This window comes from Mastacembelus armatus, chromosome 22 (assembly GCF_900324485.2).
Source record: "Mastacembelus armatus chromosome 22, fMasArm1.2, whole genome shotgun sequence".
NCBI lineage: Eukaryota > Metazoa > Chordata > Actinopteri > Synbranchiformes > Mastacembelidae > Mastacembelus > Mastacembelus armatus.
In genome coordinates this window covers 3,139,285-3,155,209 of record NC_046654.1, presented here as the reverse complement: position 1 = coordinate 3,155,209, position 15,925 = coordinate 3,139,285, and the positions used below count along the sequence as shown (strand labels likewise).

The window sequence follows — 15,925 nt, the reverse complement described above, 5'->3', positions numbered from 1 at the left end:
CTTCTGAGACACAGCTAGTGGTCGAAGCCTGACCTGTAAATTGAAAATATTATGCCTTATTGTTAATTCAGTGTACCTTTAAGGAAATAGGATCTGCAAAGAAGATTAATGTGAATTTTTTTATAAACTAATGTAACATCTGGTCTGAAATGTAAAAGTAACTCATCCCTCCCAAAAAAAAAAAAAAAAAAAAAAATATCCAGAGATTTGGGGCTAATTCAAACAGGCATTGTCATTTCTTGAATTGTGTTGTCATTTTTATATATAATATTGTCTTTTGTTGGAACGAACAAAAGGAGTTATAATATGCAGTAATTTAGTGTTGAAACTCTCTGCAATAGCACAGGTGGACACACACTAGAGGACTAAAAGAAACAGTTTGATATTTTAGGAATATTTTCAGGTTTTCATGCTGATTTAGATAAAAGGACTGGTACCGCTCACAAATCTACAGTAAACAAGGAGCTACAGCTTTGAGGCACTTAGCATGAGGAACAGTAACAAGGGGAAGCAGCCTCTGTTCCCAGAGACGAAGCCCTAAAACGCCACTGTACATGACCTGCTCAGCCTCAAACAGCAGACTCACACAGCTGGTGAACAAAGTGGAGCCATATCTCTGTAAAAGAACATGTCCAGAACTTGTTCTATTGGCCCTGAGTGGAGGAAAAACCTGTGAAGGCTTATTTTGGTTAGTCGCCTACTGTAGATACTGAACCGAGGTGACGGATCTTGATTAGTGAGCTTTTATGGTGCTGGCAGGTGGATTATGACACTATAGGACAGAGCCCAGCTGGTTGTTTCCCCCAGTTTCTACTCTTTATGCAAAACTAAATGGCTGTAGCTTCCTATTGTGTTTACATTAACAACAATGGTATCAAGCTTTTTACCTAATTCATGGCAAGAAAGCGAATGAGCATTTTCAAACCAGTCTGTTCCTATAATGTCCCAAAATCAAACAATGATCTGGTGATTGAGGCTTTCGAAGACTTCAGGTGTGTCTCCACCCCCAGAGGTTTCGCTGTAATGCAGTAAAGATGTCAGAGTGTCTTTCACAACACAGGATTGCACTCCTCATCACAGTTGAACTTCTTAAGAGGAATTCCACCAAAATTTACTTAGTTTTTATTTTTAGGATTTTCCCAAAGGTTGCCAAATTCCCCCTCATTAATTATTCAAGGACACGCCTGATACAAAAAATAAATACTCAAGTGAACTTTGATGGAATCACCGTCATTAAAGCAGCCTCATGTGCCATTGTTCTCGTTGCATTATGTCCGAAGTGTCAAACACTGACGGTTTAGAAACATGCTCGGTTCTGGCAGCATTTTAGGACAAAGGGATTACATCTGCATGTTGAGCCATTTTGGTATTTCTTTGTAAATGTTTTGTTTGAACTTTCTGACTGAACTGTGAAACCAGGGGAGCTCATAATTTACACTAATTCAACTTCAGATACAAAACATTTGACTGATAGATTGTTCTGATGCCAAAATCAAGAGGCCTTAATTCAGCAAAACTAGATTGTAAAAAACTGTCATTCCTGACAAAAAAAAAAAAAAGTCCAGCTAAAGACTCCTTTGACCTGAAAGTCACGAGTGATTCATATATGAAATGTTAAGAAAACCGATTTTGTACTCATTTTTACAGACTATTTATTAAACTGTGATTTTGTAAGAAATAAAAGTGGACGTGGTTGTGTCTTTTTATAGGCTGCATGTACAGATGTGTTTACCAGAGGACTGACATAAACATGACTTTTATTTCCTTTTTAAATCATTCACAATTTCAAAAACCAAACAGCTTATATTCAGAAAAATACCAATAAAGACAAAGAAGCTGTTTTTATAATTTAAAGTTTCATATATTGTAAATAATTTCATCACGTTCACAAGAGGAAAACTTGCTTTGCAAAGGAAAGGGGTTTTTTTTTTTTTCTTTTTAATTAAAGATAATTTTCATGGTCACAGAGCTGGTGACTTTTCTTCACTGCACAGTTTGAATTGTGTAAAACGACGTCGTAGTGAAACTGCTGAAAACTGAAATCGTGTCCTGATGCTGAGCCCAGTGTCCAGTCAGGTTTGGGGATTAAGAGGCACATTAAACTTGAGCCATGGAGAAGCCCCAACCATCAGGAGAGTCAGCAGCAGGACAGAAACACTGGGAGTTTAAATAACCACCTTCACTCTGCTTGTAGTACTGTCCCCTACAAAAAACATCAAAAACCTTCAAGTTCACCTTGAGACCAAACTCATCCTTTACAAACCAAAATGGAAGTAAAGATGATACTTTATGTCAAGAGGCTTTTGGGAAACTCATCTTTCTTCTCTTGACTTAAAGACAAAGAACAGGAGGAGGTGTTCATGTTAAAATGATCCTCTATGCAAAGCAAATCATTTATTCTCAGACTGACGGTGGCAATAAGCTGCCAACCTGCAGGGGGGGGTGGGAGTGTAAATTTATAGGGCAATTAATAGCAGGCTGCAGCTTCTTTCCCAACATCAGTTGTCACATTTCATATGAACTCTTTTCATAAATAATTATACATCTTTCATAATAAAATGAATGTTCATACGCAATTACATGACATCCACCTTGGCGTTGCAAATTCTTTTTAGATTCAGTGCAGGATTTCTCCTCCAGAGGGAGAGTCTCTGCTCGAGTTTGTTGGTTCATTCGGGGTCCAGATATAACACAGCAGCATCTCACTGGCACTCAGGTACACTGTGCCACCGTCCATCACAGAACGAGTGTTTTCACTCACTCTTCACGTCCTCATTAACACCAGAGTGGGGCTATGACAGCCACCACATGCTGTTAACAATTGGGTCCCAGCTGGTAGATTAGTGCATTCATCCGCCCACCACAAAACACAGTCCGGCCTGTTAAAATGACAGAATGGCTGTGAAGTTTCAAATCCATCTGGCACTTTGACCATTGAATGAGAAAAAAATCACAGTCCCGGTCCTGGTCTGTCAGTTGAGGTTGATGGGTAGCTCCTCTCCGTATTTGCGGAGAAATTTGCTGTGGTTGTGGTCGACGGACCAGAGAGGAGGAAGGTGGCGGGGCTGCATCGTGGTGAGGAAGTGCTGCCTCCAGCGACGCTCCAGGTCCATGAGGCCTCGGAGGCCCTGCACAGCGTACTCTTGCACCACCTTCAGGCCATGAGGCACGTACGCCTCATTGAAAATCCTTCAGAGGAGAGAGGAGCAGTCAAAGGACGAGGACAGAGTCTGTACAATGATCTGCCTGAAAATCAAACACTAACTGCAAACCAGCAGAGGAGCACGAAAGCCTCTACTGGAAACACTCAGTATTTAATGCAAATTAACCATATTAGCATAGGATGGCTTCAGACAGCACTCAGACTACGTCACTACTCTGCAGACGACCCTGTGGCTGCAATTACAGCTTCAGAAAATCTGTGAGCTTTTCACACCTGAATTCTTTATCCGACTCTTCCTGTCGGACGGGACGGGAAGTATCTGAGCCGCCATCTTCAGGTTTCTCCACAGATATTCCACAGGCTTTAGGTCTGGACAACTCAAAGACAGTCGGACTTGCCCTGAAGCCACTCGAATGTGGCTCAACTCTTTGCCTCAGGTCAATGTTGTGCTGGTGACCAGATTTGTTACTGCACTTTGGAGCAGCTTTTCTTCTGTATTTGGCTGCATTCACCCTTCCCTCAGGCCTGACCAGTTCTTTTCCTCATGCTTTCAGATTTACCTGTTGCTCAAACCAATGTTAGAGTATTTTTCCTGACTACTAAAACTGAAGCATGTGGATCGGCAGCAGATCTTCCTCTGTGGTCATTTCCCCAGTACAAACGGTACTTTAATCATGGCAGCAACGACACTTTCAAACTATAGTTTCCTATCTATGTGTTTGGTTAGTTTCCCTTCAGTGCTGAAAGGGTTTTTGATGCTATAAACAAAATCAATTAGTTTTAAATTTACTAAAACAAAAGTTTGGTACAGTCACACCCAGATGTATTCTGATTTCTATCTCAAGTGTGTACGGCACCAAAATAAATTCCACAATTTCGTTTAGTTGCATGAATCAAGTTGAAACTCACCTCGTCTCCAAACCTGCAACCTGCTGCAGCACCTCGTCTGTCAGCTCCACCTCTTCGTTCATGTTCAGGAAGCTCTTGATCAAATCTTGCAGCTCCTTTCGTCGCTTCTCTGGCAGACCATCACCGGGGATGAGCAGAGCTCGAGCCGCCGAACGCACCCGCCGTCGGTCCGAGTCCTCCAGCAGGCGGACTCCCTCCTCACAGCCTTGTGGGGCGGCGAACTCTTCAGCCAGCTGCTGCTTCAGGAAGCTGTCATGCACATTAGAAGCGGCGTGGCAGCTGGTGCAGAGCAGCAGGATGTCATGGGAGTTGTGGTCCTTCATCTCTGTGGGAAAATGTCGTCTGTACTCATGTGGCACAATATTTTTCCTGTGATAAACAGAAGACCTGAGGAATTAAAACATGAATATACAAGAAGTAGTTTCACAAACCATATCATGAGAAATGCAGTTTGACTGCTGCTTGTACAGAAAAAACGTTACAGATTAAACAATGAAAATGATTGTTGATGTCATTCCATAATTTCAGAAGAATTAAAATGTTAGTGCAACATGTCACACCTGATGTAGGAATCCACTTTGCCACAGACCACACAGAGATTCTCTTTGGCGGTGAGGTAGTAGTCCTGTTGGGAGTCGGGACGTCCTGACGGCTCAAACAGCAGCTTCACCACAAAAGGTTCTTCACTCTGGAGCACTGGGTCAGAAAGAGATGAAGATCATTATGACTATGATGAGTCTTAGGTGAAGCTACTGAAGCAGACTACGGGAAATAAAGGAAGTGCAAAGGAAGAGGTTCTAGAAAAGTCAAAGTTGCATGTTGTGTCTTTAAACAGTGAGGAAAATCGAACATTTTGAGTCAAACTTCATATCCTGGAATCCACTGTACCTCCTATTCCTTTATCTAGGTACCACTTGGCCTTCTTCTTGTCACAGGTACACAGAGGTTGGCCATCTGGAGCGTAGAGGAAGCAGTTATCATACAGAGGGGACTTCCTGTAATGGTCAGACTGAGGTCAGAGTTTGTTTTTGTTTTTTTTTTCCCCATACAAGGTTTAGTATTTACATCATTTTAAAATGTAATAAATCAAAATCTGGTATTAAAAATAAAGAAAGCAATTGTGGCAAACTGTTTCTCCGCCTTTGTGTCTTGGTGTGACCCACCCTCACCTGGCAGAATAACCCACACCCAGCGGTTTCCTCTTGTTGTTCTTTCGAGGGTCTGGGACTTGCTGATCTCCAGACTCTGGGCTTTCGGGAGGGGGCGTTTTCCACATCCTTCGCTTCCTCTCTCCTTCAGCGGCACCGTTGTCTCCATCTCCTCGGCTCCTAAAGGGCACATCCACCAGGCCCTGGCAGCGGGAAGCCAACTCAGAGTAGGAGCTCCCTCTGGAAGAGGCGGGTCCGGCTTCAGAGCAGAAGCCGAGGAGATGGAGAAAAAGCGCAATGGAAACTTGGGCATCTCTGGCAGCATAAGTCATCTAGCATGAGCAGACAAACATTTAGAGGAAAAAGGAACTGAAATCAGAAACCATTTTCTAGTTACCAATTTATTTACCGACAGATCTGAAACTAGAGAAATTTAAAAAATGTGGAGAGCCCTGTAATACAGTGAACCACTACCTGCTCCAGTGTCAGTTCATCTGCCTCCCAGTCACTGCAGCGCAGCTCCAGGGATTTATCTAGAGACACATTCAACAGATCTGCTGCCAGGGACTTCAGACTGAGGCCATTATTCACCACAGCCTGCCTGAAAATGAAGACAGCACTGAAAATAATGGTTTTGTATTTTGCTTGAATAATTTCTAATGTTACTAATATGGAGGAAAAAAAAAAACCAGCAACAACCAAACCATACTTCTGTCTTAAGGCAAGGTAGCGCAGGTCGACGGTGCACGTCAGCGACAGACCATAGTCACGCGTCAGACGCTTGCCGTCTTCATAGCAGCCAACGCCAACTTTCAAAATGCGGGGGTCTCGGAGAGCTTCGATTAGGCTCAGTGGGAACGGCTGCTGTCCGTTTCGAAACGCCAGCAGCTTCACCAGGACACACAGACCTGAGTATGAGGCCATCTGTAACAGGGAGACCACAGAGGCTCGACCCTTCACCGACACCTGCAACACAAAATGGCAACCAGATCAGACGAGAACCTGACCTGACCTGGGCCTTCACTATTTTCTTAATCCTTTAGCCTATGAATTGTAAAAAGTGTGATGAACTTCTTTAATATTCCTCAGTAAAATCTTCCGATTGCATTTTTCATACAACCATCAGTCTGAACACCAGAAATATTTAATCTACCACTGCATATAAGACAACAGCAAAGATGGCAAAACCAGAGAATCAGGGGAAAATATTTAAATAATAAATGAATGATAATTAGTTCTACTTCACAATCATGCAAATCCTGCCAACCAACTAATATCAGCTCTGCCAAACTTCATCCTCAAATTATTCTGTGCTACTTATTCCTGGTCAGATATGAAGTAGGTGCAGGGTACTTTTTCCTCTTCGTGTATTAAAACATGCAAAAGGTATCTTACATTTTTCATCTTTACCCATTCACAGTCAAACCCCAGCACAGGGAAGACCGACAGCTCCTCTTGCATCCGTGGCCACAGCTGCTGCCACTCCTCTTCAGAGCTCACCATCACTGGTTTCATCCCCAGCAGCTGTTCTGAAGAGGGTATCTGTACAAGAGGGGGTACTTGTGTGGTCTGACACTGTGCAGCCTTGAGTTCCTTCTCTACAAGATGTGGTGGTTGGATGTATTCACACTCCACTGCTTTGAAGTTGTTTTCCACAGCATGTGGAGCCTCCACAGGATCAGCCACCTTCTGGATGGGAGGCAGCCTCTTCCTTTTTGTTCTGTAAACTTGCCATATGAGCAGCCCTCCGAGGGTTGCCCCTAGTATTGTTGTTATAACAGCAGTTAAAGGGCCTCGATGAGACATGTTGATTTTGTAGTGAGCTCAATCAGGCTGAAAAGCACAAACCTACAGTCAAACACAAGCACATTTTGTCTTCAGCAACGAGCCCTGCATGCGTTAACAGCTCATTTTTTAATTAAACATAAAGTTTCACCTTTGCTGTATCAGTGGGATTCCATGTAAATGTGCATCTGTTTCTGTGGTCTGGATGAGCACCGCATCTCTCTGGAACACAAAAGTAGACACTGCAGATCCTGAATTCAGTAACAGTAAGATGACCATGATGACCATGAATCTAGGGCGGACATTATCTACCTGCAAAACTCAAAGCTTGTTAGCATTTGGGTACTAAATAATTTTAAATAAGCTGTTAGTAGTTGTGAAAAAAGCCCAGAGACCACTGACCATTTTACCTTAGTCAAACCAATAGAACACGTTCTGAATGTAAACATGGTGCTTCCGTAATATTTTGATAAGGTTTTGGTGTACAACAATATGTGACACTAAACTGTACAATAAATGTGCAAAATTATGGACTCAAACTGAAAATAAACCTGATTTTATTGAGTGAAAAGCAGCTATTTGCCTTTAAAAGTGGGAAAAAAACATTTAGGCATTCTATTTCTCAACTAAGTGCCTTCCCCACACGATGCTCTCTCCTTCTGTCAGCCTGAAACTGCAGCTGTGTCTCAGGAAAACGTGCAGACGCATCATAAGGATCCTAACTGGGTCACACAATTTAACGGGTCGCGGAATTTGGTGTAACACCGGTCACGGTGCTAGCTGGTAATGTCGGTCTCGTCACCACATAACGACGTGATAACGTCATGCTAACTCAAAGTAAAAAAGCGGAGTGAAGACCGGGTCATGTTTCTAAGTTGTGGGAGCAGAAAGTTCACAGGAAACAGTAAATTTTCATCATCTGTTCGCGGAAGCCGCCAAAGCTAACCGGCTAACCTGCTAACTCGTTAACGCTGCTCGTGCAGCACCGGTGCCGAGTCTGTTTCTCCGGTATGTGTTTTCCCTCCTTTACCTGGCCCAAACCCGTCCTGCCACGAGCTTCTAAACACCTGACCCAGAAGCACCGAACCAAAAACTAACCCAAGCCCTACCGGAACACTATCTTAAAAGCCGGGTCCTCGGTCCGAGGCAGACACGTGTCTGCAGCGCAGTAATTTGGTACCAACGTTATATCCAGATGTTTTCGGAACTTACCTTCACGTTTTTAACCAACACAACGCCAGTTTCACACACATGTACACTTGTTTGTCTTTGCTGAACTGAGCCATGGTTTCCGGGCTGTATTTATAAGGACGCCGAGCTCCAAGCAGCGCCGCCTGGTGGAAGGATGGACCAACTACACAAGAAACCAATGCATCACACAATTACCCCTCACCAGGCTGAGCCACAGGTTTGTTTTGTTTGTTGATCTAATACAAGGCCAGAATCACAAATATTAGTACTTTTTGCTGTTGAAAGCAGCTAAAATGCTTTCACACAAAAATCAGGCCAATGTTATAATTTATGAGGTGAGTTCATTGATAAGAGGCTGCCCCTGAAAATTTATATTGCTAATGTTATCACCCCTTGACCAGAATAAATGGCATTAATAGTCTATAGTAATTAGTGCTGAGTGGTTAGCACTGTTACCTCACTGAGGTTTCTGGGTTTGAATCCTGTTCGACCATTGGGTCTTTCTGTGTGGAGTTTGCATGTTCTCTCTGTGTCTGTGAGCTTTTCCCAGGTACTCCAGTTTGCTCCCACAGTACAAACACATGCAGGTCAGGTTCACTGGTGACTCTAAATTGCCCATAGATGTATATGTGAGTGTCTTTCTCTGTGTGTCAGTCCTGTGATAGACTGCTGATCTGTCCAGAGTGGACCTCGCTTCTCACCCGTGTGCTCCAACTCAGTTTGTAGCCTTCATGTCCATCTTCTGGCTCCTGCACTGGTTCTGTCTGTTTCTTTATTATCACATTTAAATCTTCACTGTTGTATCCTAAGTTTCTACCTTGTTTCTGCCTCCTGTCTCCTTAATTACAGTAGTTGTTGATTAACAATCAAATATATAAAATATATAACACAGGTTTGAAGCTTTTACTTTCACACTTTCAAACTGTAAAGAAAAAAAAAGATAAACATATACAAATAATTTAGGTCAACTTGAGGCTCAGAAATAACTACTTATTTTGTGCTCTTTAATTGGCAGGATGATATTGATTAAAATGGTATACTATTCCTCTGATCCAATAGTCTCAGTCCTATAGGAGCAATTTACAGTCCATTAGCTTCATTGATGTCAGCAGAAACTGATCAGTCTATTCAGCTGTTTTCTTTCTCTTCATATTCAAATAATATGTTTAAGATTCAGTTTTCCCGTTTAGTATATGTTTAAAAAACAAAAAAGTCCGAAGGCGACATTCAGATTGGTCATCCAGGTTAACCCATGCATACCCACCCACCCACCCACGGGGGCACATAACTAAGCATTTTTAAAAATCTTCTTTAAGTTGTTATTTGCTAGTTCTGTTTGTAGCATGTGGCTCAAGAAATAGCATCTGTTTTGTCCTCAGTGGTAACAGATGTCACCGAGTTAGCTTACACTCAAGAACGGACCACATCGTCCTCTACCACCATCAATTTATTCAATCTTTTAGCTTCAGTATTTCTCCAAAGAAGTGGAATAACATAATGAAATAATTACAAAATGGAAAAATAGATCAGAGAATAGATTATATTCACAGGTTTGATTTAAAAAAATAAAAACATGACAGAGAGTGATCAGACAGTGAAAGATGAAACCATTGAGTCTCCCTGTAGTTTTCTGCAGACTGTCTGAACCACAGCAGGCTAACGGAGGTCAGGGCAGGTCAGCCCACAGCTTCTGCAGCACCACAACTCACTAACCCATGTTGATCAAGGTCATCTGTGAGGTCAAATCATCTACGTTAGTGCTTGTGCAAAATAAAAATAAAAATCAGCTACTAAAAATAATACAGGTGGAAAAACAACAGATAACACATCGTACTGTGTTAAATAAAAATCAAAACAATACCATTACCACTCAAAAAAAAAAAAGAAGTCAAATCTTAAGTACTGATGTGTACTAAACTATTAAAAACTGAGCACAGGTAAGAGAGGCAACCACTTGGGCACCACTACCCTCGCCAGGTCAGGTCCACACTGATTGTTGCTGCAATGACACCTTATTTACAGTGAGATGCTTCACATCCAATTACAGGATGCAACAGACTGCATTTCAGAGATTTGTCTTCAAAAATAAAACAACTAAACAAAAACAAAAAAATAAAGCAGCTGTCCCTTCACAAAATCTCTTTACATCACATTAAAAATTAGCACTGCTGTGAGCTGTGTGTACAGTATAGATTCTTTATAGATATATATATATATTTATGTATAATATATACGGTCATTTCTTGTATACATGAACATAAACTTGTCTCATTGTAGCTAGCCTGTGCCTTTGGCAAGATTACTTACAACTCTTCTGTTAGATTCCAAAGCTATTTAAAATATACTTAATGCATAAAAATAAAGATTTTGGCATTAACTCCCTCTATTCTTCTGATTGGGAAGTTATTAATGACAACTTCTCATCTGGAAGCTGAGTTCTCTCAGTGCTGCAGTTCCTCTGCCAGGTGAGGAAGGTCTTGTTCTGTCAACAGGGGGCGCCAGGGATGGAAGCCACCACACCTGGGTGGGTGGGATCGTGCTGACAGGGTGCTCGGTGTGGCTCGGCACAGATATTCCACAGGGTAATGATGACCTTGCGCTCCACAACACAAACAAAACGATACAGACAATGCTAATGAAACGCCTTGGGAGCTGCACCTTGTGAACAGCAATCTGTTGTGTGTTAGTCTCCCTCTTGTTGCTGCAGAGTTCTGTTCCCTGTTGAATCCCCCATTGCTCTCCACTGTTTCCCAATTCTGTTCCGCCCTATTGAGCTTGTCCACTGAAGCCAAGATAAAAGCAGGCAGGAGGACATTCCTCTCTTTTCTGTAGTCAAATACCAGCCTCAAACAGTCTTCAGAGCTGGATCTCAAAGGTCTTGTGCAGCTCCGTGGAGAAGGGATTTGTCGGAGAGGGTGTGGTGCGCTGGTGTGAGCGGCTCTCCAAGGCTGCCCACTGGGCCTCGAAGGCATCTTCCTGCTGCTGTATGGGTGGCTGGGTGGCTGGGGAGGAGGGAGCGAGTTGAGGCGGAGCCCAACTTTCCGCCCCATTAAAGGTCACACTACCATTGGATGGCTGGAACTGGGCCGGGTTCGTGGCGGTGGACTGTGGGGGTTTGATGAATGGGCTGATGCTGCTGACAGACTGGGTGTCATGCTGGGGTGTCGCAGAGGCAGGGACGGAGAACGGCTGAGGCTGCGTGGCTGAGCCGAACACATTAGCCACCATTTGTGAAGGAGTGATACCGACGACAGGCACACTGGGCTGAGGGAACGGCAGCCCGTTGGACATTGGGTAGGAGGCTGGAGCCTGTGCATGAAAGACAGGCTGGCGAGGGGGCACCAGGGGCACGGCGGTGGGCATAGAGGGCATGAAGGGCACCGGGGGAACGGAAGGAACAGCCGCCACAGGTATCGGCACTGGGGCAGTGAACGGCTGGGTGGGAGGCGTGGCTGCTGCCATGATTGGGTTAGGCTGCGGGGCTCGGACAGACTTGGAGACTTCTTCCAACCACCGGTCTGCTTCTGATGGTGTGCGTTTGTGAGAGGGCATAGCTGGGGAGGACTTGGGGGGGACTATTACAACTGGAGTTGCAGATGACCAGTCACTTCCTGTTGTCAAAAGGAAACACAGAAAGGCTAAAATAAGTAGGTGAACAAACTAAAATCTTTATAGGAGAATATGTTACTGATAAAACTCTCCACACACATTCCAACAGTATGTCAGATTACAGGTATGAACCATCCCTGTTTTCAACTCTTGTATATACAAACAACAACCACTGGATTACTCTAATGATGAAGAAATCTTAAAGAAATTGTAGATTCTCAGTTCTGGAGTTAGGAGGAGCATCTTTTATTCGCTATGGTTTCTGAGCAGATTTCTGGATGTTTACTCAGTTATGACCCTGAAACAAATAACTACTTTTCATTCATTCATGCGAACTGCAGAAATCAGGCACCTTAGTAGTCTCAGTGTGTGTCACAGCAGCTACTGCCTGTGTTTGCCAACTGGCTTGAAACTCCTGTTCACCTCATTCACCTAAAAACCTCTAAGTGACTGACACCAATTCATTATTCCCCGAGGAGCTTCTTACCTGGCTGTGCTGAGGCCGGGGGCCCTGCTGGGGTCTTAGCCCAGGGGTTAGTTTCTCGAGCAGGCAGAGCAGGAGGCAGAACTGGGGGATTAGCAGAAGCAGCAGCAAGAGAGAAGCCAGGAGCTGTGCCGTTCACTACAGCAGACAAAAGACAGAAGCTAGTAGAAGCGAGCTTGTTTGAAGGCAAGTACAAAGTGACAGTGCAGTTAACTAGCACTCTTAAAAAAGCGTTAGTCACATAGAAAATAAATGTTACAGTCTTAGTTATGTCACAATGTGAGCAGGCACACTTTTAGTGAATGACACTGTTGCCCTGAAAAGTCAGGCAGGGAGCTTTTGGCAGTCATCAGTCTGTTACTGTGTGTTTCCACATTACTCTACAGCACAATGAAAGCACAATGAATAGTAAGTTGATCACACTTATTCCAACCTTCCCAGGTCTCTGAACTTTTGTTTTAATTAATACTATGGTTTGGCTTAGTGTATGTGTATAGCTGCTGACCTCAGTTAATGTAGCCATATAGCAATAAAAAGCAGAGCAGCAATAATACGTCTTATCTCTACTTAAAACTAGTGAATCATACACCAGCTGATTAGAGCACAGTAAGACAGGCTGTAAGAGGAGCTGTTACCTGGTGCGACAGGAGACTGTGGGGATGAAGCTGGCTTGGGCATTGGTGCTGAGGAGAAAGGGTCCTCCTGGGGTCCACTGAACGCTGTGGTGATCTGAGTGCACAGCGAACTGATGCTGTCACTTTCTCCTTCTACCTCAGGGACTGGATGAGGAACACCACAGAAAACTTAACAGCAGCAAAACTACTACAGCAGTGTCACTAATTCAAAAACTGACAAAAAGAAGTTCTTGTTTGATTCTGATGTCCCTTCTATTTTTCCTTCAGGGTAGGTGCTTACAAATAGCAGAAAGTTGTATTTGAAGCTTATCTGAGTTGAGAGGAAAAACAGCTGGAGTCCTGGAGAGATGTTTATGATCTCAGACTCACCTGTGTTTTTCATGGGGAAGTCAGATTTGCGCTGCATGGTGGAGGGCAGTTCGTTCATGCGCAGTGACAGCTGTCGTTTGAAGGGAGAGGTCTTCTGACTGAGAGCCGGGAAGCCTCTGAAGGAGCCCTGCCTGGCAATGGCCTCGGCCGGTGCATGTCTGCGAGGGATCGCCTGAGGGCCCAGGGACGGCACAGAGAGAGGAGGAGAGGACGAGGGGGATGGGGAGCCTCCTGTCTGCTGTGCTGAGGAGTTTGTCACACTGGCGGCCGAGTTCCCAGCAACCTTCACATCTGTCTCTGCTGTTAGAGGAGGATGATGTTTAGAAAACAACAGCCCACAGAAAACAGCAGCTGGCCAATCCAGTGAAAAGTTTCTTACAAAAATATATGTTTTCAGTCAAAGTCGTCGATATGTAGCAAACATAAACTGTAGATGTAAATGATATGCCTACAAAACATGTAATCTGAACTTTAATGTATGTGGTATTTATTTTAACTCATAGCTGTCATTGGTCCATTCTTCAAATAAAACCAGCCTGTTCTATTACACATAATCCAAACACATATAGCACCATTAGTGGAAGTGGGAGCATAAATACAAATCCTTTCTTAACAAGTGTGAAGGTAGATCAGACTGACACATTTTCACTCAAGGAATAACAAAACAAATACAGACCTTTTTTAGCATCCTGTAGCTGCCTCATGACTTCTTCCCGCTCTGCCGCCTCTGTTGCCGTAGTAACACGAAATGAGCCCTCACGAGTGAAAGTGGTTCTGTTGGCGTCAAAGGTTGCTGTGACCCCACACTCCTTCTCTCGTTTCTGTTTTCGCTCCAAACAGGCGGCGAATGCACAACCCACGGCGTGACTGAGGCGCTCTCCCTGATGGGGGGAAAAAAAAATGTCAGCTGGGGTCCAGTGTTTTCTCTGGTGGTCATTTTACAGAGAACACATACTACATACATTACATACTACAGAGAAAGACTAATACGATGGTCTTATTTACATCAACTCCCAGCATAGTAATATCCACTTATTGCAAATGTGATATAAAAAAAAGAACTTGTGCTTTACAACCAACAATAATTTTCATTTTTGATTCATCTATTTTTTTTACTTTACTGAAAAACTGTTGATAAACTCTGTAAAATGCCAAAGAACTGCACCAAAAGCCCAGGTCTCAAATACCTTTTCACATTTGTATTAGTGATGAATGGTTTCTTACTGAGTCTTTGATGGCCATAAAACAGTGGCAGATCCAGCGTCGGGTGGTGCCATCCCTGCAGATGTAAGAAAACGCCCTCTCAAAGTTCCTGTCAGGAGCGCAGAATGACACCTTCTCTATTGTCTGATCCAGAATCAAATCCTGCAGAGAATAACCATTACATCATTATTACAAGCTGGTTTAAGTGGTTCTCTGTCAAGTCGAGTCAAAATGTGGGCTGAATGACTGCATAGTAAACAGAGTTATAGTGAAAAGACCTGGCTCAATTCAATGTCTGCAAATGATAGCCAGTTATTTTTTAATCACTAAGTTTCAGATTTTAAAAAAAAAACAAACAAAAAAAAACATTCACACTTCAGTTAATGAAATAACATTTTAGACAATTTTCCTGGCCTGGCAGAGCTCTCAGCGAATTAACATTGGGGGAAAAAAAATTATTCTACAAGGTATATTTTAAATAGTTTCTTAAAACAGGTGTATTCAAAACAAAAAGAATAAAAACAAGATGTACAACTTTTGACTGGTGTTGCACATAGAAATGGAAACAAACCCAGGTAACTGAATTGCTGATCAAAAATCACATCTCAGACAAACTGGTTCATTCAACATGACTTTAAACCAGATCCTTGGTCCAACAGTTGGTAAGACAATTTCTGTGATCAACTGCCTGGCACTGTTAGCAAAGTTAACTGACAAACCAAAAAAGACCAAAATATGTAATAACAGCAAATAGATTAAGAAATAAAGAATTGAAAATAGAGAACAACTGAATGATTCTTTCTTTCTATTTTTGTTGCCATAGCCCAACAGAAACTGAGGCCAGTTCTCTTTAAGCTATACAGGTGCTCTGGATTTTAAAAAGTAAAGGTTTATGCAGTAGCAGTGGTTTCCAGCAGGTGTCAGTGTAACCTCCTTGATTCTGTTTACTTGGTATCTTCTTCAGGTGCAGTGAGTACATAATTCTAAAGAAAGCCTTTTGGCACTCACTCTGAGAAGTACAGTAGCTTGACAACTATTAATAAGAGCTGCAGCTCATCAGCTTCTGCTTTTAAAGCTGCTGAAGCTATTTGCACTTCCTCTGACAGCCTGTTGTTTTTGACCAGGCCTGGGATAAACGACTGAAAGGTCTTATTACCTTTGTTTTGTCGTCTACAACACGAAGACCATCTGCCGACACCCACAACACAGCCCGCACTGGCTTCTTCCCAGCCTACACACACACACACACACACACACACACACACACACACACACACACACACACACACACACACACACACACACACACACACACACACACACACACACACACACACACACACACACACACACACACACACACACACACACACACACACACACACACACACAAAAAAGGGAATCAGTTAAAAACAAAGACATTTTTCTG

The 15,925-nt window shown here is 43.1% G+C and overlaps 2 protein-coding genes across 11 annotated transcripts in view; both read right to left on the bottom strand.

The window, feature by feature from the left end:
- Positions 1 to 1,740: 1,740 nt before the first annotated feature.
- Positions 1,741 to 8,325, bottom strand: exd2 (exonuclease 3'-5' domain containing 2). Of its 4 annotated transcripts, none has more exons than XM_026308863.1 (10): positions 8,218 to 8,325; positions 7,157 to 7,227; positions 6,616 to 7,068; positions 5,930 to 6,186; positions 5,695 to 5,821; positions 5,242 to 5,552; positions 4,961 to 5,067; positions 4,633 to 4,768; positions 4,073 to 4,441; positions 1,741 to 3,189 (listed from the first exon to the last, which is right to left on the bottom strand). In XM_026308863.1, the coding sequence occupies exons 3-10, from the start codon at positions 7,024 to 7,026 to the stop codon at positions 2,973 to 2,975; spliced, it is 1,935 nt and encodes a 644-aa protein (XP_026164648.1). In that variant the 5' UTR covers positions 7,027 to 7,068; positions 7,157 to 7,227; positions 8,218 to 8,325; the 3' UTR covers positions 1,741 to 2,972. The 4 variants fall into 4 exon arrangements, with proteins under 4 accessions (XP_026164648.1, XP_026164678.1, XP_026164658.1 ...); XM_026308893.1 differs by having other exon boundaries at positions 4,961 to 5,026; positions 5,242 to 5,479; XM_026308873.1 differs by having other exon boundaries at positions 6,616 to 7,053.
- A 1,300-nt stretch (positions 8,326 to 9,625) lies between these two features.
- Positions 9,626 to 15,925, bottom strand: part of numb (NUMB endocytic adaptor protein) — a 33,766-nt gene continuing 27,466 nt past the window's right edge. For 3 of the 7 annotated variants that reach the window (XM_026298740.1, XM_026298755.1, XM_026298771.2), the window contains 7 exons: positions 15,653 to 15,727; positions 14,518 to 14,658; positions 13,970 to 14,174; positions 13,294 to 13,593; positions 12,925 to 13,068; positions 12,293 to 12,427; positions 9,626 to 11,807 (listed from right to left, as the gene is read on the bottom strand). In XM_026298740.1, coding sequence (XP_026154525.1) covers positions 11,053 to 11,807; positions 12,293 to 12,427; positions 12,925 to 13,068; positions 13,294 to 13,593; positions 13,970 to 14,174; positions 14,518 to 14,658; positions 15,653 to 15,727 — 1,755 coding nt within the window. In that variant the 3' untranslated portion in view covers positions 9,626 to 11,052. The remainder of the gene's footprint in view (positions 11,808 to 12,292; positions 12,428 to 12,924; positions 13,069 to 13,293; positions 13,594 to 13,969; positions 14,175 to 14,517; positions 14,659 to 15,652; positions 15,728 to 15,925) is intronic. The other 4 variants (XM_026298747.1, XM_026298763.1, XM_026298779.1 and 1 more) reach the window with 2 other exon arrangements.